The sequence below is a fragment of the Phoenix dactylifera genome, chromosome 8, assembly GCF_009389715.1.
Source record: "Phoenix dactylifera cultivar Barhee BC4 chromosome 8, palm_55x_up_171113_PBpolish2nd_filt_p, whole genome shotgun sequence".
Taxonomy (NCBI): Eukaryota; Viridiplantae; Streptophyta; class Magnoliopsida; order Arecales; family Arecaceae; genus Phoenix; species Phoenix dactylifera.
In genome coordinates, this window is record NC_052399.1 from 15,091,229 (window position 1) to 15,115,166 (window position 23,938).

The 23,938-nt window shown below is 37.8% G+C and overlaps 2 protein-coding genes across 2 annotated transcripts; both read right to left on the reverse strand.

The window, feature by feature from the left end:
- Nucleotides 1-158: 158 nt before the first annotated feature.
- LOC103703356 (protein REDUCED WALL ACETYLATION 1-like) lies at nt 159-12,912 on the reverse strand. The gene is made up of 16 exons (XM_008786182.3): nt 12,431-12,912; nt 9,360-9,451; nt 8,613-8,750; nt 8,463-8,519; nt 8,309-8,381; nt 5,830-5,988; nt 4,857-5,006; nt 4,484-4,739; nt 4,294-4,415; nt 3,921-4,007; nt 3,742-3,830; nt 3,571-3,633; nt 3,405-3,461; nt 831-927; nt 594-752; nt 159-494 (listed from the first exon to the last, which is right to left on the reverse strand). Exons 1-16 carry the CDS (start codon nt 12,461-12,463, stop codon nt 489-491), a joined length of 1,638 nt encoding a protein of 545 aa, XP_008784404.1. The 5' UTR covers nt 12,464-12,912; the 3' UTR covers nt 159-488.
- Nucleotides 12,913-17,064: 4,152 nt separating this feature from the next.
- On the reverse strand, nt 17,065-23,844 carry LOC103703422 (pentatricopeptide repeat-containing protein At5g46460, mitochondrial). The gene is made up of 3 exons (XM_008786262.4): nt 21,312-23,844; nt 18,346-18,426; nt 17,065-18,221 (listed from the first exon to the last, which is right to left on the reverse strand). The coding sequence occupies exon 1, from the start codon at nt 23,800-23,802 to the stop codon at nt 21,667-21,669; it is 2,136 nt and encodes a 711-aa protein (XP_008784484.2). The 5' UTR covers nt 23,803-23,844; the 3' UTR covers nt 17,065-18,221; nt 18,346-18,426; nt 21,312-21,666.
- Between the last annotated feature and the right edge of the window lie 94 nt (nt 23,845-23,938).

A 23,938-nucleotide genomic window follows, 5' to 3' on the forward strand; every position in this document is an offset into this window, starting at 1 on the left:
TCAATTTATATAATGGACATTTCAAGAATTAGAATACTCGGAGCATCAGGAAGTGACAACAATCTCATATATATGACCTGATAGATCTGCGAGTTCTGTCAGTTGAACCCATGGGCTTACCAACATGATGGAGAATATGTATCCCACGGGGCGATGCGTTGACGTTAAATAATTTTTATCTTATTTCTGGGAAAAACAAAGCATGTATCAAGGCCATTAGCCCCTTTAATCTGTCTTTAACAAGAGATGATGAATGGTCATCCACAATAATACATAGATATGCGAACCACCAAGAGAATTTACATCCACGTCCCAAAGCACCCAACAAAAAACCACCTTTTTGGAATGAACAGCTCCATTCTTTCCCCATGAATGTGCTGAAGTTCATTGTCTGCTTAAGACTATAAAGAATTCTTTCCATGTACAGGACGACCAGTATCTTAAACCAAAAGATTCAAACTCTTCTTAAACATTCGGATCGCTACCTGTCATGACTGTTGATGCACTCGCTTGTTAGATAAAACATAAGCAGCTTAAGCTCAAATTGCTACTGAAAAATATAAATAAAATAGAGCACTGGTTTTATGGCATACCCATGGACTAGGAATGAGCAGAAGCACCGAGGATATACAGTATAAGCACATGGAAATAGTTACTCCGGCAATAAAATTTTGCAATAGTCGCTTGTTGTCTTTACTCGGGACAAAAGCTACCTTAAGTGAATTTGTGAGATCAAAGACCCTATATGATATCTGCAATATGAGCCATGTAAGAATATTTTGAATTTGAAATATCTCAACAATTATGCATATCCAGGGACGTTTACTTACAAAGAGATAAATTACAGATGTAAGCATGAAATTCAGCAGTGGGTAATTTGGAATGAAAGAAAGAAGCCATTTGGGCTGACCATTAGGCCTGCTTGACCTGCAGATTTGCAGCACAAAATCATTAGGATCCATTATTTCCTTGGACGCAACTGAAGGAAATTGTGACAGCGATTCCAAGTACTAGGCCAAAAAACATGTAAAGCAAAAGGTATGTACGTCAGCTGAAAGGTAGGTATGTCAGCTAAAATAGCTAGTAGATTTTTATCTCTTCAAGTTGTGAAGGCTAATGACTGTAATCTCAGTACAGCCAATCTTAGTTTAAGTGTTCAGAGTCTTTTAGCAATGAATTGATTGATATAATAAAGAACAAATCATAAAATGCTCATTCTAGTTTCTACATCTGTATGTGCCTAATTGAGCTGCAAGAAAAGGGGTACTTAATGCAATTCTCATGTGAGAACAAAAGATAATGAGGCCCTGGTCCTGTAACAAGTTGTAGGGCCAAGAAACTAAAGGACCTAAGTGCCAGGGCACAAGAGGATCATATATGAGATTCTACAACAAAAAAAGGAGCCCTTGAGCCTTTGTTGCCCTCCTCATTTGCTCTGCCATCTCCGACCTCATCACCTCCTCTGCTCACTTTCTTCTATCTGCCTGAACACACAAATTGCCCACTGTGGCCTCACCAAAGATTGCCGAATCAGCTGTACCATCCGGTTCGGGCCAAACCGAGCCGACCCGGTCTCTAACCGGATCAGTTTGTTTATGGAAAATGGTTCCAGCCCCTACGGGGCCAGAACTACAATAACATCGGCTGGAACGGACCGGTACTAGACATAACTGGACGAAACCGGACGGTTTCGTCCAGTTTGAACCGATACCGAACCAAACCGGTACCGGACCAAACCGGGCGCCGACTAGTACGACATCTGGTACCGGTTAGGCAATCCTTGGGCCTCACCCACCGCCCATTTTTCACCAAGTATATCGGCTGCCGCAGCAATCCTGCCTGCATCCTCCATCTGTTGCTCGCTGTCAGCCACCACAAAATCCAATATCTTCACCACTCCCCAGTGCCTCTGGATCAGAACACACCTATCTCGTCATCAAGGTCCAGCTATGATCCCAGGCATATGCCATTTCAAGAACAAGGACATGCTCGGCCTCTATGCCTCAATGTAGATGAGTGGTTGGGACTCTCCACAACCCTCCATGCTATTTCAGTCTTCCTATTTTTGCATCAGGGGCTTGAACTAGTGATCCAAAGTGCAGAAGCTAATTTTTAGTGACACAAGCTTATAAATGAACATGAACGGACAAACCCTAATTTCTTTGTTGCAAATGTATATTAGGCTTTGATTTTAGCATGCCACCTATTTGGATAAGAATCATGAATCAAGGATTTTATTTTAAAGCGATCGATATATATATATATATATATATATATATATATATATATATATATATATATATATATATATATATTACAAACTGAGACCTATCTATCCATTCCCAAATATCATAAAAGGAATGAGTGAACTTGAAAAAGCAGAGGCATAGGTGCAGTAACATTGCCAGGTGGAGATTATCAATGAGTACATGAGTTGCAATTAAGTTAAAAATGAAGTCTTCAACTGGTCTCTCTGTCTTTCTCTCTCTAAAATATGTTGCTTGTAGTATCCACACACTCCTCCCCACCCCCCACCAACCCACAAAAGAAAAAAAAAACACCAACAAAAAAAAAAAAAAAAAACTCTCTCCACACAAGACCACTCAACTCTTTCTCTTTGTCAACCTCAAAATATCTTTAAAGGCACCAAGTCTTTCTCTTTTAATGGCATAATCCAGCGACCTGATTCAAATTGAATCATTTTCATTACAGGTCCTCTCAAATTGAGATCAAGAAGTTCAGGTTTCTTCTCATTCTGGGTCAGGTCATTATGACATGCTAACTAGTTAGGTTTGGCCTGAGACATCCCAAAAATCTGACCCGAACAACCTAAGATGCAAGACCACTTTGTGCCTCATGATCAAGAGGATTGTGAATACAGTGATAGCCTGATAGGTGCTGCCTCTATCGATATGAATATGTCAAGCATTGCATTTGTTTCATATTGCCTGGGTTCATATAGCCCTAAGAGTTTTTCACACACATACAGAGAAGAAAGAGAGGAGAGGGGGGGGGGAAGAGACTTGGTTATACATGATATTATAAGGACAACAATATGAGATATGTATTCTGTTATATATCCAAACCAAATCAACAAGCAATAAAAAATTTCTATATCCATGCAAATCTGATTCATTTGTCCAATTATATCATGTAAGAAGACTAAACATTTTGTAAATGGCCATAACAAGTACAGAATGCAACTAGTAGAACATCAAAACATCAGCAGTTAACAGAATATAGATTATATACTTGAAAAAAAAGAATATAGATTAGGTCAAAGAACTATAATTAATTTGAAGATTATTGCTGTTATTTTATATATATGAATATATTTTTTATGCTGAATTCTGAGTAAAAACCAGAGAACGCATTAGGAAGTGCTGAACTTGAAGTATCAATACCTCAGCCATATATGAAACTGGGATATATAGGTTTCCAAGGTGATTTTGCCAAGCCACCTGAAAAAGAGGCCCATGTGATTTGTTAGGATGTTGGCTGAAACAATTTAGGCATCCTAGAATTTTACAGATGAAGAAATATTCACAGCAATTCAGGGAAGCAACTTACGCAAATAGAGTCAAAGAATAACTACGTAGCTGCTGTGTGAAATTTCGCAGACAAATGTAAATGCTGAAGTGTATAGAAACCAGATTTACAAATTAATAGACAGTTTATACATGATTTATGGCAGAAAATAGACAGAAAACTTTTGAAATGTATAAACTTCTAAATACGTACGTGATGGGGATCCATGAAGTGTAAGGATGAAACTTATTGTATGTAAGCTTGTCTAGCTTGTAGATATACTCATACCACAAATAACCAACCTACAAGAATAAAAGAAATCATCATTTTACGTGCCAGACTAACGAATAGATGCCAATACAACATCTGCCGCACAGGATCTTGTGACTCACCACCAAAGAAACAGAAACAATGATTGCTTTGATAGTCAGTCTCAGCTTGGTTTCTGATTCTTCTAATCTCTCCATCCATCTTTCAACCTATTTTGGAAGAGGATTGAAAAAGTAAGCAACTACAAGAAAAACCACTCACTAAAATATGCACATATATCTACATGTTGATCAAATACATATATACACATTCATTCAAGTAGGCACATGTGGTCATATATATGCATGAAGCATGCGAGTAAATATGTATAGACAAATGGCATATGATGCAAATATTATTGTTGATCCAGGTATAGGATAAGATCTTTAAAGAGATAAATCAATTTGTTGACAATATTATAACAGTGACTACATAACAAGCATCTAGGAAATTTACATTCGGATGGAAGTAAGCATATATCATTCCAATAATCCAGATATAGCGGTCAAGGCCAGATCTAAAGTGCCACTCATGCAAGAGAGGAAGATTTGCTTTCAAAGGATCTGCGTCTTTGTACCCTGCACCCAACAAACATTAGCAAATTTTGGATGATGAAAAATGAATTGATAGGTTAATCAATACTGACCTACTAGAAAAGTCAAAGGACTCCAAAGAAGATCAAAAACTCCTGGAACTTCCCAAATCAAAATCACCATCAAAAAACAGGAGATGATCTTCACAGCCATCACTGATCTGATCTCATTATATTTATTAAAAATGCCAAGTGTTCCATATACCATAAGGGTGAAAAGTGTGTGCATGGGACAGATATAATACAGCATGTAGTCATTGTTCAGAATAATGCAACAAAAGGCCACAAAGAAATTCAGGCGCCACATCATCTGCAAATGAATACATGATTCATTTCAAAATTAGTAAGATTAAAAACGACTATAGAAAAGGAATATCAATTTGCTAGATGAAGGCAATCTAAAGTGATGAAATAATCAGTAAGGCACCTGAGCAAACCGAGCAACGCTAAAATCCTTTCGTATGTAATAATAAGAGAAGTTCCCAAATCCAGTCATCCAAACATAAGCAGCAATAAACACGCGTATTGCATTATATAATTCTGTGGCGGCGAAGTAGTGGTACATCAAGAATAATACCTGGGAGAAGATGAGAGAGCAAATAATGAACACCTGAAATTTTTTCTTAGCAAAGAAACAGTCTGAGTGAAGTGCTATGAAGTCAGTTTTAGAGTGTATAAATTCACATCCATAATATACCTGCTGATGGGACCTTAGGGCTTTGAGGAATCGTGCAATCATCAAGAAGTTTAGATAAAACAAGAATATTCAATCTATTTGGAAGCTCACTGCTGTCAATCATTTTGTTATTTTATAAATACATCAGAATTACTACAAAACAAATTAGGCATATGAAAATATTAAATCTATTTAGCAGCTCATCTCTATCAATTAAAGACATCAGAATAACTACAAAACAAATAGTGCATAATCTAATTCTCTAACACTAGAGGTTGGGGGCTTAAAGGTCACAGTTTAAAGGGATATTTGGAGATTAGGATGCTTTAAGTAATAGAAATCCTTCCTTGAACAATTGGCAAGTGAAAAGCAGCATGAACCAATAAAGCAAAATCACATAACAAGAATTCACACTTTTCATTTTATTATTATTATTGGAGAGCAAGTATATTATAAGTGAACAAAGAATTTACTAAAATAGAACAATGTAGTGCTCAATTTGATCATTTATCATTCTAGTTGCTTTTATCATTTCTTGTAGAATCTTTTTACCCAGACACTGCTGATGATTACTATCATAAATTAGGAAGTATACATCACTTTATAATTGAACTATGCCACCATTAAGCTAAAATTTATGTAACTTAAAACATGCATTGTGCTTTGAGAAAGACAATTAAAAAGACAAAAGGCAAATCAGATAAAGAAATCACAAGGTACCAACCTGCATCCAACCTCTCCATTCCTCAGTTTGATGCCGATTTAAATAAAGTATGGATTTGCCAGAGAATGCTGATTTATCGTGGTGCTTCTTGAGAGAAGTCAAGGCTGAAGCTATGATAAGAAGGATGTACAGAAAAAGAAAAAGGTCACGGCTGTAACTCTGCAAAGGAAAGTGCCACATTATACCACCTGAACATATCCTATGTTTTTGAAAAACTGCTAAAATACAAGAATCGCTTATGATGCCAAAATATGAAAGAGATGAATTAAATTGACCGGAGCTCTAGATTTTCATTAGTAACAGTAGGATGTCCATGACTTTGTATTCTCTAAGCTAATTTTGTGAACTACAAGATAGAATATTACTGTTATCAGCTATAGTTACACAGGCAGCGGAAAAGCAGAAATAAAAGATTAACACAGCAAATAAGAAGAAAACTGGACCAAGTCAAGTTGCAGAAACCCTGTAAAAGTTAGCTTATGATGGTAAAGCTTACAATATTCTCATTGCTACAGCTGGTTAATCTAATGTTAGAATTACATGATAAACATAAAACTGATACAATAAGGGCCTGTTTAGCTATTCCTACAGAATTGGACTGAAAATCCTGTAGGATTCATGAATTGGGAAAGAAAAAAAAAGACTGCAATAGATCTTTTTTCTTTCTGCAGCCCAAAGGCTAGGACTGGGCTGGGTTTGGACAAACTCTTAGAAAATGCAAGCTAGATGGGCCAACAAGCTCAATTCCTGCAGGATTTTCAGCCCAATACTATAGGAATATCCTAACAGGCCCTAAATAGAGACTTCTACAAGATCCAAGCATCCACTCTCCTAAAGCTAAATAAAAGCAAGTTATGAGTGAGTGCAACTAAATTGCTTCTTTTAGTTTGTTTTCCCATATCAGCATATAGACCTTTCCTCCTCTCCAATTATGAATGCTTGACTACTATAAAAATGAAATAAAGAAGGCACATTATTTATATGAAGTTTCAGTCAAAAAAAAACTATATTCATGATCTTCAATGTCTCTCCAAGCTTGTATTGATACTCTATGTGTATGTTTTGCCAGAGTAATGAATATAAGTACTTGTCATATTTGCCCAAAAATGCATACAGGAGTTCACTATATAATAAAGCATGAAATTTCTGCAGATATATTCTAAACAAGTTCTAGAAATTGATAAATAAGTGGAACAGCAAGGGCTTGTCTGCCAAGGTTAGAAAAGATGGATCTGGGTCAAAAACCGTTCAATGCTTCTACTGTTCCCTGGTATCCACGTTGTGAACTCCTCTACAATAGCATGGAAGGAAGTTGCAAAAAAGGATTTGCAATATAAGGATTCGCAAGGAACGTGGCATTATTTGGATATATATGATGGGTTTTGGCAAGACTTCCACAAAATTTAAGTAACTATCGAACTCAGAAAACCCAAAACATAAACTGACACAAGATGCCACCTTTAACAGTCCCAACAAGGATTTGTCCTTCTTCTGCTCCACTATCTACCTAATGACTTCCACAAGATCCATTTCTTTTTTTCTTCACCTTGGGCTCAAAGATTCAAATATTCAACTAAATGGTATTGGTAGCAGGTACATCCTGAAAGGTATAATTGCCTGATCTCCCTGATCAACCTACTTAAGATGTAAGAACTATGATTGATCATGGTTTCCCCTTGAACATTTGTTGGATACACTCTTTTATTATTATTTCACTTAGCCCCTATCTCTACAAAACTTGACACTTCCTTACTGTATGACTAGACCTTACTTGCGTAGCATGCCACTTAAGGTTATCTCAGAGGAGTGGTATGTTTAATTGTAACAGTGGGCTTTCTTCACAAGGTCCACACCAAAGCATTAAAAAAGATGCAGTTTTCAGGCTATGAAATACCAAAATGTGAAGTTGTTAGCGGACCAAGCTGGTAAAGTCTCTTCGTGGTTGTACCAAGAGACTGAGTACGAATCCAGCCTTCACCAGGGTTTTAGGGCATTCAGGGAGGGCTACCCCCATTATATAGCCCATTGCCTGCTTGCCTCTTCTAACAAGAAAAAAAAGAGAGGCCAAAATGTGGATAAGTGCAAGTGGAGTTGACATAGATATCTACTGTAATGACTGTCACATGTACGCGCAGAAAAGGAAGAAAAATTATGTATACAGCCAAATCAAACAAGGGCATATTTAGGATCAATTCCCTGTCACCGTTTAGAATCACTGGCAAAAGTACAACACTAGATCATTGAGAAATATTACTTTCAAAATAGAATTTCTCTTCAACAAAATTACATTGCCATGATAGATATGGCTATCAGACAAGAGTTCAATATCATTGAATCTGTATCAGGAAGCATTAGAAGAACAAATTGTGGCTTTATCATTTGATTTCTTATGGGTGATGGTAAGCTTTATCATCTGTAATCCAGCCATCACAAGCAAAATGTTATTTATCATACTAAAATCACTGACTAAAGAACACACCTTTCTTGATTCTGAGAACATATTAGTCCGATCGCATAAGTAGAAGTAAACTAGAATTGCACCGAATTCCAACCTGCATGGTTGTATAGTTTAGACCAGGAAGCCAGGGAAATGAATTGTTTAGTATTTTTCCTGCGATGCTAAATAATCTTACATGGCTTTCAATAATGCTCGATTCTCAAGGAAAAATGATTCGTCCCTTCTTATGAACCTTCAATACATATCACCAGAAATTATAAGCCACAAATGTTTGATAGATCATTTATATTAGAAGCTGATACTCTTCTATATATTATGAAGTAACCTGATTAAATTTGCTCGGACAGATGAATTCTGAAATTTTGCAGATGCTGATTTTGAAAGGCCTCCTTCAAGCAAGACAGCCCGATCATCTTCCTTGACTGTTTCATTTCCTAACTCTTCCAGATTGACATCTGAGTGTCTGCAAACCGGAAAGAAATGAATTACTGAGAGGCATAGAATCATCACAGCCATCTGGTGGTATAACTAGAGCATGACATTTGCATGACAATGTAAACCACATCGGCACTGATTTGCTTGATCCTGTATGATTCATGTCATACATGAGCAAAAGAAATAGAAACCCATCACCCTGGTACAATTTGCCTGCAGTATTTCTTTTTCTTTTTGCAATATATGCTCTAAGCTCTGATTCAACTGGTTAGATATCTAATCTTCTTACATTATTGTTGGTGAGCTATGTAGCAACACTATTGCTGACTAATTTATACAGACCAAAAGAGACAGTACTCATGATTAGCAAAGGTTGTAGAAGGTCTTTTAAAATTAATAGACTGATCTTGGCTACAAAGTTGGACTCACAAAAAATATATACATGTTGCTAACTGTAAAAAACACAAATGAAAAGGTACATGAAACTTTCCACCATCATGCAGAAGAGCAATGCAGATATGTACATCAAATTTATAAAAAAACTATTTGCTTGTCCCTTGTACATTATGAATGCATTTCAAAAGATTTAAGAACATAATCATGATCAATAATCTCAATTTTGTAATAAACATCTTACACTTTTGAAGGAGAAGATGATTTCTTGTACTCAAGTATCTCTGCATATACCCATGAAACAAACACAAGAGTGAAGCCAAGGAAAAAAGAAACCTGCACAATAACAAAATGTCACTGCTAATGACTCAAATGACAGCATATTCATACAGAAGATAAAAATAAGCATAGCAAAGGCATCTCTTACATCTATCAAGATTTTTGCAGTGGAAAGCTAATAGTTACAGCATATGCAAGATCGGAAACTTCAAAAATGTCCGGTGCAGTGACAGCCTGACCATTTAGGAGATATTTGGATGACCAACTACCTTTGCGAATTAATATACCATGCTGTGGTGGGAAAGCAATAAAGTCAAGCCTTCCATTCAGACAAGGAGATGAGGTGGAGGAAGAGAGAAATTGGGGAAGTGGGAGAGTTCACTTACACACTACAGCTCATCTTATAGTTGAATTGCAATATCACATATACGACATAGTTGGAGGCTCTAAGTTAAATTTAGATAGTAAACCAGCAAGCCCTACAGCACAGAATAACTGCTTCTCCAGTCCCCAATTGCTGAAATACTGATGAAACATTTTGGTCCGCTGAAAAACTGATGAAACATTTTGGTCCAGGCCTGAGCTGTACTCAATTTTTAAAATCTTGCCTAAAGGAGATTCTTAGTTTGTGGTGAACCACACCAACCACCTCTTTCTTTCAAGTCTTTGACGTATTCTATAAGGCTCCTTCTCCATTTTCCAACTTTAATTGCTCCTTTTTATTTAGCAAAAACTTTAGTTGCTCTTTTTCCTCCCTGTAGCCAATGGTCGTTGAAATAATAAGTACATGTGAAGGTCCCTGTATGCAAGACTTACTTTGTAGCTAGCCAATCCACCAGATTGGCTTCTCTTGGTATATATGATACATGAAGATAATGAAATTGCTGGAGTAGACCACAAGCCTCTTGGATGTTGATCTACATTTGGGCGGCCAAGGGAACTCTAATGAATATACAAACAATATTAAGAGGGTCTACTGTATTCTATATCTTCTCCAACAGTAGTGTTTTTAGCCACATCTTTTCAAACTTATAAAGTTTGGGGTCCCCATCATCCCCACATACGTCCAAAACAATAAGAAAATGGTCAGATACAAGTCTTGCTGAGCCTAACAGTACAAAGGCAATGACCTGAATCAAGGAAAAACTTTATTTAAAAATTACTTCAGTTAAAACTTTTTAATGGATATGTCATATGTGCAGGTCCAACAGATCTTTTCATCTAGCAAAGATGACTCTTTTTAATCTAAAATATATATTCATGGAGCAGAATTGTGATATATAATTGGTACCCTATATGCTGTTTTTTAATCATTGATTTTTGTTTAAAAAAATCCAAATTTACTGAATTTAGCTAAATTTTGGACGAAACATCTTAGCCAAAGGCTGGGTGAAGCACTGATGATGAAATCCTAAACCCTTGGAGAAGCATGCTAATGTTCTGCATGGATCACAATTCATTCTAAATGCAGGATTGGAAGAGCCCACCATGGCCAAAATACAGAGCAAATCACATAATCGGTCTGAATTTAAATTTGAATCTGTTATGCTATGTCTTTAGTATTTTCACCCTAAAGACATATGTAACGATACACATTGTAATGGCCACTGCAAGAGATAGATTCCATAGTTCATATAAATGAACAATGTCAGAGTAACAAGAAAGAAGGAATACCATTCTAAACAAAACAGTTTGCAATATTGTGTATATCTGACAATATCATCGCTAAGTTATCCGTAACTTATGTATTTGAACTGAAATAGACGAGCAATCCACATATGACAGTGCTCACAAATCCTATTTATTTTATTCAGATTGTTAACTCAAAGGTAGAGGTTCTTGGCCTTTAAGCGTGACTATGAATGAAATGGAATACTTGCAATGAAACCCTTGTTTTCTTCTTTTTATACTTGTGAAATAACTGCAAATGAATGAAATTTTGTGCATAAAAAAATCTATCTTTTTCTATTATGCCAATTATTTTAGTAAAAAATAAAAAATAGTAATTATTATGCCAGTTATTTTAATCTAGTACACACAAATTTGGATTTTTCCATTTTTATTTTAATTGTCTAAATCAAAAATCACGAAGATATATTGCCTTTTACATAATTGATCATCAAATGGTTCCAACTCGAAAATCATGAATGAGAAGAAGGCAAGGAGATAATTTGTGCAGATTTTGCAATCTCTGTTTGGGGACTACAATTACCTGTTTATTTACTGTTCTCACACCAGAGAAATTTATCAGCATTATATCACTGTTTTTCAAGATTAAAGACTAGTCAAAATGAGTCCTTTCAAGATTAAGGGTTCCCCCCGATTTTATATTAGACAGGAGCTTTCGGAAGTCATTTCATTGGTTACACAGAAAGATAAAATGAATCCTGTAATCCCGTTATCAAATGGCAGGAAGAACACCTACCTCCTCTTTTTGTGGTCCTAAACAGGTGGCATCTCTAGGCATGGACCTTTCAAGATCATGTTACTATTATATCACATTTAAAGAGAACATCATAGGTCAATCTACTCAAGCCAAATCATGAGCACCTAACTCAGGTGCTGGATACTTCCTTCTTTATTTTGTCACATACCCCTCTGCTATAGAGTTTCCTCCCACCTGCTGAATGGAAGATAGATTCTTTCTGATTCTTTTTTTTTTTCGCGCCGCGGGGTGGGGGGGGGGTCTCCCGACTCTTTCTTTTGATCAAATTGTTACCACAATCCGACCTTGATTCAACAAAGACGATTTTGTTTTTCTGGGTAGTTTTCCGATTCTTTGTTCAGGTGGAGCTTCCAAGTCTTTCTTTTGATGAAATTGTTAGTTCGATCCATCATCGATTCAAAGAAAGAAAGAAAGAAAATCCAACACAATGTTTTCCCCGTGAAAGTCCAAGAAAAACAATCATAGCGAGCACTAGGGCTAAAACTCAACACAGTGGCATAAAAAACCAACCAAAACCTGTCCCAAATTCAACAAAAATCAATATATTGAGACAAAATATGAAGAAACGTAGCGAAGAATGAAACGCACACCTGCCCAGGACTCCAAGGCCCAGATTCCCCCATCTTCCTTCCTCTGATAGAGAGAAAAAAACCAAGAACCAGACGAAAGAGAAACAAGAGCTTCTCAGACGAACACCATAAAGCGGGAGACAATTAAAATCCCAGAAACGCGATACCAGGGCAGAGACTGACCGACCCACCCAGGATTACCTCAAACCAAGCAAAGATCCGATCTCCTCTCTCTCTCTCTCTCTATTCTGCCATCTTTCTTGTCCTTTTCTTGGAGAAATATTAGCCTCGGGTGGGGGAGAGAGGATTTAAGCCACGATAAGGGAGGAGGAGGAGATCTGAAGCCAAGGTCAAGCGGGTGGGAGAGACGTCGGAAGGGCGGTCGCTGTCGCGGAGGGAAGGGGGAGGAGGAGCGGGTGGGGGGGTGGTTGTGCTTGCCGCTTCCTGGTTCGCCGGTCCTCGTCCTGGCGAGCAATGGAAACGTTCCGGTAGGTAGTTAAATCCTTCATTCCTACTCAATCCTTTGTCCGATTTGGTTTTTCTAAATATCCTTTTTATCATGATTACACTGATTGGGTACTCATTTAAGGCTCGGACACCTCTCAACTTGGTACCCGAACCGGAAACGATTGGTTCTCCAACCACAGCCGTTCATGATTGACACCACGGCTACGATTAAACGGACAACCACCAAAACGTACAGTATCGCGCGGACGGGACTCATCTGATCGTAGCCGTAGAACTCATCATGGACGGTTGTAATCGGATAAACCGGCCAAGTTTCAAACTTGGGAGAATCACCACTCATTAGTTATCTTTGCAAACAAAAATCTCGATTCTCAGCAAATATTTTATATTTTACAAACTTATAAAAAGCAAACAATTAAATCATGAAAAATTGGATATTCTTTGTTATCTTGAAAGTTAATTATATATATTGTTGGCAGAAAAAGAAATTTTTGGAAGGTGAATGGAACAGTTACAACATCTTTTTATAGCTTGTCTTAATAATAAATTATATTATATCTTGGTCTCTAATTATCATAAAATTTTTAAATAAAAATTTAAAAATAGACCATAGAAAATTTTTAAGCATCAAATAAGTTATGTCAAAAAATCGTAGTTTAGGTAAATACGAACCAATACTGCCATAATGCTAGGATCCTAACTTTTTTTCTCTAACAAAGTTGGTTTTGTGATGGAAAGTATAATCTTATATGCATACTTAGTGGAGCTAGCAGATTAATGTCTGTATCGCGTGATACAAATAAAAGTCTTCTAATTTTATTTTTCAAATATGATACCAAACATTTTGAAATAGCATGCACCATATGAGGCACCTAAAAGAAATGACACCAAGCTTGTTGGACTAAGAATTTAGCTACAAACGATAATACCACTAACATTCCAATTCATTTAAAAATTAATGTGTGGCAGAGGGCGCCCATTTTCCTGCCGCAGGGTGCAGAGTTGGCAGGGGATTTGCTAGACCACTTGAGGATGATGGCAGGAAGACTGGAGACTTTGGATAGAGGCATCATCCATGCTTATATAGCGTATCACATCTAACTAGACAGGAATACCCGCATCTTTGATGGTAGGAGAGCATCTCCGAAAGCTGTGGTGGATAGAGCCATCCGTCATACGACAGAGATTATCGCCGCTACCCGAGCACAGTCGCCAGAGTGGGCTAGAAACATCTGGGGCTCTCATTTTCGCTGCTACAGCGCCCCGAGTTACTCTTGTTTCTTGGGAGCCCCCACCCTCTGACCATCTCAAGGTGAACTTTGATGGTAGCGCATTAGCGAGAGGAGATAAAGGAGGGATGGAGTTTGTGATCCGGGATCACGACTCTAGGTTGATTGTGGCAGGCAGAAGGCGCACCTATGACTTGACCGCTATTAGAGCGGAGCTTAGAGCAGCGTGAGAGGGAGTCACCTATGCGAGAAGGATCATAGGCCAGACTGCATCATCTTGGAGAGAAACTTGACTACGGTGACTGAGTGAATTCATGACGTCGGGCGACACAGCGATAGTCACCCCTTACTCAGGGACATCCAGAGCCTAGTGACTGGCTGTAGCTCGTTTCAGGTTGCTCATGTGTTTCGGTAGGCGAACAAGGTAACAGACCTGGTTGCCTCTTTTGCTGCTCACCACTTGAGAGAGGTTTTATGAACAATAATTGTTTTTGCTCTCCTATTCTTATTTTTCTTATTTTGCTTGCACGAGCTACCGTAGTGCCCAAAAAAAAAATTAATGTGCGACAGCTCGAGGATAGTCATGTTACCTCATATGAAAACTATAGTCATTGTGCCGCACAAGACAAGGCTGGCTCACATACCATTACTTTTCTAGCGAGCCAACGGTATCATTTTACCAAATGGAGACCCAAGGTGGCAGAAAATTGTTTCTTTGAAATTGAATGGCTACTTGTTTGATCCGTCATACACATTCAGACAGCTTGACAGTCCGAAGAAACGTAGAACAAGTTATTGGAATACTTCAGCTTGGTTTCTAGATGTTGTGGCCAAGCCATACAACCAGCTATTATCAATTGAACAGCTTACAAAGTATGATTTCACCAAATCCAGCGGTCGTCTGTGAGACCTAGACATTGATAAGAAATTATTCAATAGTCTCAGCTTGATCTAAAATGTACGTAGCCAAGCAAATTAGCCAAGTATATATCACCTCCAATGGCTAGATGAGACTTGGCATAGATATTAGCAAGAAATGAGTTGGTATGACCGGTTAGAAATCAGGCTGAAAATTTAGTCATTGTTAAACGTGCTCGTGTAAGGTTGGTTCCAGGGTTTGTTAAGCTTAAATCAAAGCCATCAAGGGTCCATGTCTAAATTTTGTTCCAAGCCCTGGCAATTCAAGGATCTAGTTAGGTCCACGTTTGGATGTTAAAATATCATAAGATAAGATCCATTTGATATTCGGGTTGGATTTACGTATGCGAAGACCTCATAGCCTACACAAATGCATCGTGCTAAAGTTGTATAAATTGAGCACAAGATCCAATTAGATATCAAGCGACACATCTTGAACAATTAATTAGGCTAAAGCTATCCATGCTTTAATAAATTTATCAACCGGAAATCATGAATGACGGGTACTCATAGCTTATACACTTAATTAAAAATCGTATGCAAACTGCTCAAAAAATAAGTCAACTACAAACATCTAAAGATGTTTTAACATATTGTTATGTTTATTATTTCTCCCAACATGCTTGCCGAGTAGATTCTCTAGAGATTTGTTTGGCCATGGTTGGATGACGAGGCTCCAATATCAATAATCCAAGCTATTGGATGTAATCTGCTATTTTTAAACTACTTACACGTCATAAACTATATAATTTATAGACTCCTAACCTGTATACCGAGTAGTCAAAACTATATATTATTTTATATTATTTAAATAATTTAATTTTCAACTACTTCATACATAAGCTAGGAATCTTTGAATCATAAAATTTTTAATGTGCAAACGGTTTACAGGAAGTATAACATATGAAGTGGCTCGGATCATCAATGTTGAACTCCCATTATCCAACTATAACCTAATCAGATTTAAATAGAAATCTACTTGACTCGATCATAATCTACCTAAGTAACTAGTTGGAACCGGGTCAAGTCTTAAAACCTTAAATCCATATCTTGTATTCTATAAGCAGTTTTGGCCTGGGTCAACTCTATCTTGGCCAGACCTGTGACCAACCTGCAATTTTCAATGCGTTTGATGTTGGTCCAATACCTAACCCACTCATCAGCAGGTCCAGTCAGGTTTAGGTAGGTTTATTTCAGCTACCAGCCAAGTCGGTTGGAATGCCAGCCCGGTCATTCCCAGTATGACGATAATGATCGTGTTTGCTTCACCGTAACAACCGGCAAGCAAAGAAAAATGGCGTGGAATGCAATCCAACTTTTATGGGACACACTCCAAGGCTTCTCAAAAACGCTATTCGCCCGTCTCTCTCAAGCAGCTGTTTCCAAGCAACGGTCGTGCAGCGACGAAGTTGCCGTTTGAAAAAAAAGAAAATGAGTGCTTTTTGACAGCCGAAGCAGCTAAAATAGAGGAAATAGTAACGTACTGATAAAACATGATATCAGCACAGAAAACAAAGGAATCTTTCGGATGATGAGCGAAAGAATAATTGGTCAAGACACTTCACCCAATTGCAACAGAAACGTGCAGGTAGGCTGTCTAATTCAGAGTCTTATATAATTCTTTTTTTTTTTTCTTTTCTTCTTGAGATAACAATTCAAACCTCTAATAAACAAATAAGTTTGGTTACAAGGCATTGTTACTCCACGTTAAGTAAAGCAACAAACACATTGATGATGCGATAGTTAATTGACCAAAGATGTACATTTGACCGGGGGAAGAAATTATACCCTACACCGCATGCACCACAAGGCCGTGCATGCTAATAATCACAACCACTCATTTTTGTAGCAGTGCACTACTTGATAAAGAAAACCTACAAAAACAAGCAGCTATGATTGGCAGCGTACACGGCCACATGGTGCATACAGTGTAGGATATAATTTTTAAATAAAAATCATATGGGGCGAGGCTTATTTTTGCCACATTTTCTCTTTCACCCATCTTAAAGAAAAAACCCAAAAGTCAAATAAAAAAAGAACTTCTCCTACCAATAGAGCCGTCAATTCCATAACTTAAAATAATAAGAATAATTCACATGTCAAGAGAGACCATGCACGAAGAAAGACTGTCTCATCCTCTTTTTGCCTCTTCAAGTGATACCATAAGCTTCTTTGATATACATCTAGTAGCAACCCAATACATACCTCTAGATAAATTGATATATAGCTTTCAGAATATGATGTTCACTGATACATACTATATGGCTAATCAATATACACCTAGCAATATAATCATTCAATATCCCAATATACACCTCCAGATAAATCAATACACAGTTCAAAAAATGATGCTCATCGATACACACTATATGGCATATACATACTTGTCGGCTTTCTGATACATATTATAAGCTTTTCTGATACACATCTAGCAGCAACCCAATACACAACACCTTTAGGTAAATTAGCACATAGTTTCAGAATATGAAATTCATGAATACACACTGCATGAATAGGTGATACATACCTAGTAAAATAGTTATCCGGCATTCTAATACACACATTTAGGTAAACTGATACACAGTTTCCAAAAAAAAGAAGAAAGAAACTCGGGAGGAGAAGAAGACCCTCGTCGATGGGAAAGACGATTTGATGAGAAAGAGGATGAAATGAGAGGGTTGAAGAGGAAAAAAGAGAATGCGGTGATTTTTTCTTTGCGAATGGTCTCTCTTGACGTGTGCAATTTTCTTTCCTTTTGTATTTTTTTTCTTTAATTAGGAACAAACAGACTCTGTTAGTAGAAATTCTCTTATCCCTTTTAGATTTTTGCTTTAATATAGGTGCAAGAGAAAATGTATCAAAAAAAGAGCCCCACCTCATTTCTTTCTATGGTGCCCGTTCCATATAACTTTTGTTCATAATTTCTCGTAGGAAGCGGGGAGTGAGAGAGAGTCATAATAAAGAATAGTAAAAAATAAGTATAGTAGAATCTCATAAAAGATTCATTTAAACTAATCTCAATAAATGTGACTCCCTGGAGTTGCTGCCCATATCTTTCACTCAGGTGATCCTCGTTTCACCCACAGAAGCAGCTGGTGCAGGATCTTTTTTTGAGGCAAACAGCTGGTGCAGGATCAAACTATTAAGTAATGGTATGTTTCTCGGGTGACATCAACCAACCAGGAACTATTCAAGACCTGAACCAAGTCAAGATGAGTAAGATGAGAGAATAGGGGGGGAATAAATAGAATAATAGGGGGTTGTAGCGTCCGCATGTTAGCATAAATGGAAGAATAGTGGGGTAGGTAACTCGTATCTCACCATCAAGTCCAACACCTTGCCCGCTTTCTCTATGAAAATAAAGCCAATCATGGGGCCACCTCTTTATAATGTTGTGACAGTCTGCAGTAATATAAGAAGTATGATGGGAAAGAATTAGCATCCATATATCCAAGTGACTGTAAGAAACTACACACACAGCGAGAGAGAGAGAGTAAAGAAGTGGGATATTCATTTTCAATTCATTGACATGATGAAATAGAGTATATATATATATGAAAAAAATCATCATATTTATGCCCCTTTTGCAGTATGTGGAAAGTCAATATATCATGCCACTGTGTAGGAAAGGAAGCATCAAGTGCCAAGGCTGAAGTTCTAAAATGCTAATGCAGTAAAAGAAGTCATAGCTCATAAGAAACATTTTCTAGTCAGAGAATGCATTTTTTGTTCATAGAACCATATCTTTCATAAAATGGGGAAAAGATGCTTGAAAAGTCAAACTACATAACACATAATTGTGATTGCTGACAAAATATAGATTCCATAGAACATTTATCCTAACAAAAGATTAATTGGAACAATTTCCTTGTCATTATGGAAGAACCTTTACAATCACAAATCTAGACCAAAGATTTTGTCTAATTTTTCTCACTTAAAGTCTACAACACATGATCTTGTATAGTCCATTTATGCTTGTGGAAAGGACATTTTAATTTTTAACATACATGAAACGTTAGTAATCCAGCCCAAAAGCTCAAGCAGATTGGAGGATGGACTCATGCACTTAAGGCCACATAAAGTCTGTTGTCTATCCGACATGGGATTATCTGACTCTTTAAGACCTCCTTGCATGCGGAGAACCCACAAGAGGAAACTCGAAAAAGGGTGACATGTGGAAAGCAAGGGAGGAGAACAAAGCAAAGATGGCTAAGGCTAAGCTAGCTCTGATACCATGTTGAATAACCAATTGACTCCAAAAGCTTAAGCTGATAGAGAAAGGGTAAACAATACATATAAAACCTTAGTACCACGAACATGAAAGCATAAACGAGTCAAGAATGACTCAAGGAAAGACTCAAGAAAGTAAACAGAGAAAATTGGCCTGAATGGGTCATGACTCCAGCCATGTTACCTTGTTAATGAACCACTAAACCTCAAAAAGCTTTATGGGCCCATGTGTATTTAAGGCCACCTAAAGTCCTCTGCCTATCCGATTGGGGACTATCTCGCTCTCCAACACCCCCTTGCATGTGGAGAGCCTGCAAGATGAAACTTCAATACCATGTTAACTTAATACTAGACCCTAAACTTGAGGTCTAGTAGTTAGTTAACAAGGAAATCATATGATTTTTAAGAACAGATGTTTTTTTGTTTAAAAAAAAAATAAGAGTAGATAGAGTATAGGTTGCAAAAAGGAACACAAAATTAGCTCATGACAATTTTAGTTAGGAGTAACTGCAAAAGTCAAGAAAATGGCATATAATTTTTTATCAAGCAGATAGTTTGACCACAATTTCCACCTTTGGTCAATATTGAATGTTAGTTTTCTTAACCACCTAAGACAAACTTGTCATCCTCATTCTCTATCCATTCGATTCTGTAAAATCTTGCAGTTAGCGAGGAAAAAAATAAAGTTGGGACCTAGGGGAGGATATCAAGTGTACAACTAAATTACACTGCAAAATGATGAATTTCACCAAAACACTAGTTAACCATATCTTCTCTACCCATGTAAAATAGTGCAGCAGAATTTCACTAGATTATTCTCCATACGTTCATTATCTGCTAATCCTCATACCTTCATGAATATTTCTTACAAACAAACCAATATATATATATATATATATATATATATATATATATATATATATATATATATATATATATGTCATGAAATGTTGATTAGCTTTAGCATTATCTCTTTGTTAATCAGTATGGATTCATTTTCATCTAAGTACTTAAAGTATAATTATCAACTCAGATACGAGGAGCTGCATGATTTGGCTTGCCAAATCTAAGAGCAAGGTTTTCTTGCAACTTCACAATAGAAAAAAACAGTCAAGGAATCGAATAGGAATAAGGCAATAATTAGGTGTTAAACCCGAAAAAATATTGATTAAGATTGCATAGTCTGCGGAATAGAAATCCAGGAAAAATCATGGTCCATAGCCACCCTTTCTTCAAAAAAAGAAGGCTGAATTGTTAGATGAATATTCCACTGAAACAAGTCAAGAAAAGAATTAAAGAATGTATTAAGTGAGCATCATGAGCTTTGTTGTGTATGGAAAATGATATCATCTTAAAAATTGTAAAAAAAAAAAACTCTGTTATTCTGCAGATTATCACAATTGGCAACTGGGAACAGTAATATTCAACAACTCCAGCAATTGCTATCTTTTCTTCTTATTACAGACTTGCCATCAGAGCCAGACCATCAAGAAGAGTTATACTCTCACAGAAGGTAAGCATATAGGTATTCCTACCACTAGAGTGATACCTGGACCATAAACAATTTCCTCATATAAGTTTCTTATGTATAGGTTCAGCCATAACTAATGTCCTTGACTTCAACTTATCAAGTGCCATCCCAACAGTCTGGTACATTATATTTGATCCTTGCTAGTCCATGCATGTCTACCCATCAAACTTGGACTGCATGTTTTGAAACAAGAACTTGGTCAAGCCCTTGTACGAATTCAACAACAGGGAAAATTATTTCTTACATTCACCAGAAAGACTATAAGACTTAGTTTCTGTTATCAAATATTGAAACAAGAACCCAGTTAGTAAAGTGTACGGATTCGGTATGACAATACCTAGAGTTATGGCATAATCACATGGACAGATATAAAACTAAGTCTCACCTCTGATCTATATTGTAAAATTGCATATAACAGAATATATGGGTCAACTGTTGCATGCATCAGGAATTTGTACTTCATTATCTTTTTAGCCTTTCCTTTTTGGGATTGAGGGGAGGGTGCAGAACAGAGGGAAAGAAATACCTCTTTCGCATAGAATGACTACTTGCAAACCACTTTGTTTTGGAAGTTTCTTCCAATCAATTGACTTCCCAAGTAATTTATAATAGCCCGCAGTTTGAAATATTGCTAGTTGCTGCTCATTTCTATTCTTTCCATGTCACACAGATTCCAAGTTCAGCAGTCTTGGACCTTTTTCCAATTCTTTTTGCTCCTGGTACCTAGTTCAAATCATGCACATCTTTGCTTCTTGCCAAGATCATTTTGATGGGATATCTCTTGTTATCGCTGTTCTATTTGTCCTTGCTATTTTCATTGTGCATCTTCACACCACTCATATGATTTAGGACCTTTGCCATTAACCACAAGCCACAAACAATCACCAGCAATCTCCACATGAACAAAAACCTTCCCTGAAGTGGTGAAAGCGACTTGAATCCCTCAAGACAATCTCACGTCCCACAATCTTTGATATGACTTTTATGGCAGAGTGACAATCACCACAAACCCGGAGGTTCTTCATAATGCGAATCGTGCTGCCTTCTACAGTACTAAGCAGCGCAAAGGCAATAGCAAGCTTCTCGCTGTGGTATGTCAACACGGCCTCCTTCTGTTCATCATCCACGTCATGTAATGCAAAACTCCTATCATAAACATATCCATGCTCCTTTAGTTTCCCTCCCAGCCAATCCAGTTTTTTGTATATCTCTTTGGTCATTGGGTGAGACCTATCTCCACAAACAAATTCATGCCTCGAGTCCTTTAGTGTAATCCAGCTATAACCTGGTATCTTCATGATTCCTCGAATCCTCATCATCACTCTAGTTTGGGAGACATCATTCCACTTACCAGCAGAAGCATATATGTTGGACAGTAAAACATAAGCTGCACTATTATATGGGTCCAGATCAAAGATCTTCTGCGAAGCTCTTCGAGCAACTTCTAAGTTAGTATGCACTCTACAGGCGCTAAGCAAAACCAGCCAAACTGCAACATTTGGTTTCATAGGCATGCTACTTATGAAATCTTCAGCTTCCTCCAAGTTTCCGCATCGACCCAAAACATCAACCATGGAAGCATAGTGCTCAAGCTTCACATCAACCAAAAGGTCCTCTTTTAATTGTTGGAAAATTTGTCTTCCCCTCTCAATCATCCTAGAATGGCTACAAGCAGTCAGCAGCCCAACATATGTAATCTCATCAGGTTGTTCAAGGCTCGATTTCATGTCACCAAAAAGCTTTAGGGCCCACAATGCATAGCCATTTTGTGCACAACCAACTATGATAGAGTTCCATGACACAAGGTTCCTCCTCCTCATGTTGTTAAATACCATTAAGCTGTTATCTATGTCCCCGCATTTTGAGTATAATACAATGAGAGAATTCCCCACGAACACATCAATATCTAATCCTAGCTTAATTGCATTCCCATGAATCTTCCTACCTTGATCAAGGGATTCTAGTCCACTGCATGAGTTCAATGCACTGGTGAATGTGGATTGGTTCGGCCTGATCCCAGAAAGAACCATTCTGTTGAACTCATCCAATGCATCCTCATGCCTACCATTCAAACCATAAGCGGTTATGAGAGCTGTCCATGAGACCAAATTCCTGTCCCCATTTTCATGAAATAATTTGGTAGAGTTCTCAATCTGCTTGCAGTTGGCATACAGGGTAAGAAGAGAAGTGGAAACAAACGTATCTGAAAGATAGCCCACTTTTGAAATATAAGCATGAAGCTGAGTACCCAGCCCTAAATCTAGCCCATTGGCACATGCTGTCAGTGCACAGGCATACGTGCTTGATGTGGGCTTTATCCCTGAAGCCCACATTTGTTCAAAAAGGTGCAGTGCTTCGTTGCTCTCCCCATTCTGATCATATCCCCCAATCATCGCAGTCCAAGAGATCACATTGGGGCACGGCATTTTCTCAAATAACAAGCGAGCATCCATAACTCTACCGTTGCTGCAGTACCCCGATATCATAGAATTCCATGCAGCGGTGTCCCTCTGAGGCATCCTCCAGAACAATCCCTCCGCAGCATCAATTCGACCAACCTGTGCGAGCCCATTTATGATAGTAGTCCAAGAGATCACATTTCGCTCGGGCATTTCATCAAAGAGCTTTTCAGCAAGATGCAGATCTCCACAGTCCAGGCAGGCCTTGATCATAGAATTCCAGGAGGCTGCATCTCGGGCCGGCATCTCATTGAAAAGTTGAAAAGCCTGGTCAATGCGTTTGATTCGTGCGTAGCCAGTGATCATCATGGTGTAGAGATGGACGTCGGGAGACGAGATTCTCGAGAAAACATGACGGGCTCCATCGATGTCATTGTTTCCAAGGAGATGGGAGAGTATTGCCTTCCAATGGGAGCTGCCTTCTTTGAAGTCACGCTTCGAAGCCGCGGAGGGAGGGAAAGTTTTGTGGCGGGTAGTGGAGGATCCATGAAGAGTGAGGTGTTTGTGATGGCACACGGAGGGGTTGCGATTCGAAATTGGCGCGGGAAGCCTCCTCATGGCTGTTTATTGGGCCGCTCTGACGAAGCTCCGCAGATATTTCAATAGGAGGCTCCCAGCCCAACTTTCCCAAGTCCTAACCCAATCAAATAGTATTATGATCACGTCGCCTAAGGAGTTAGAATCAAAAAGGAGA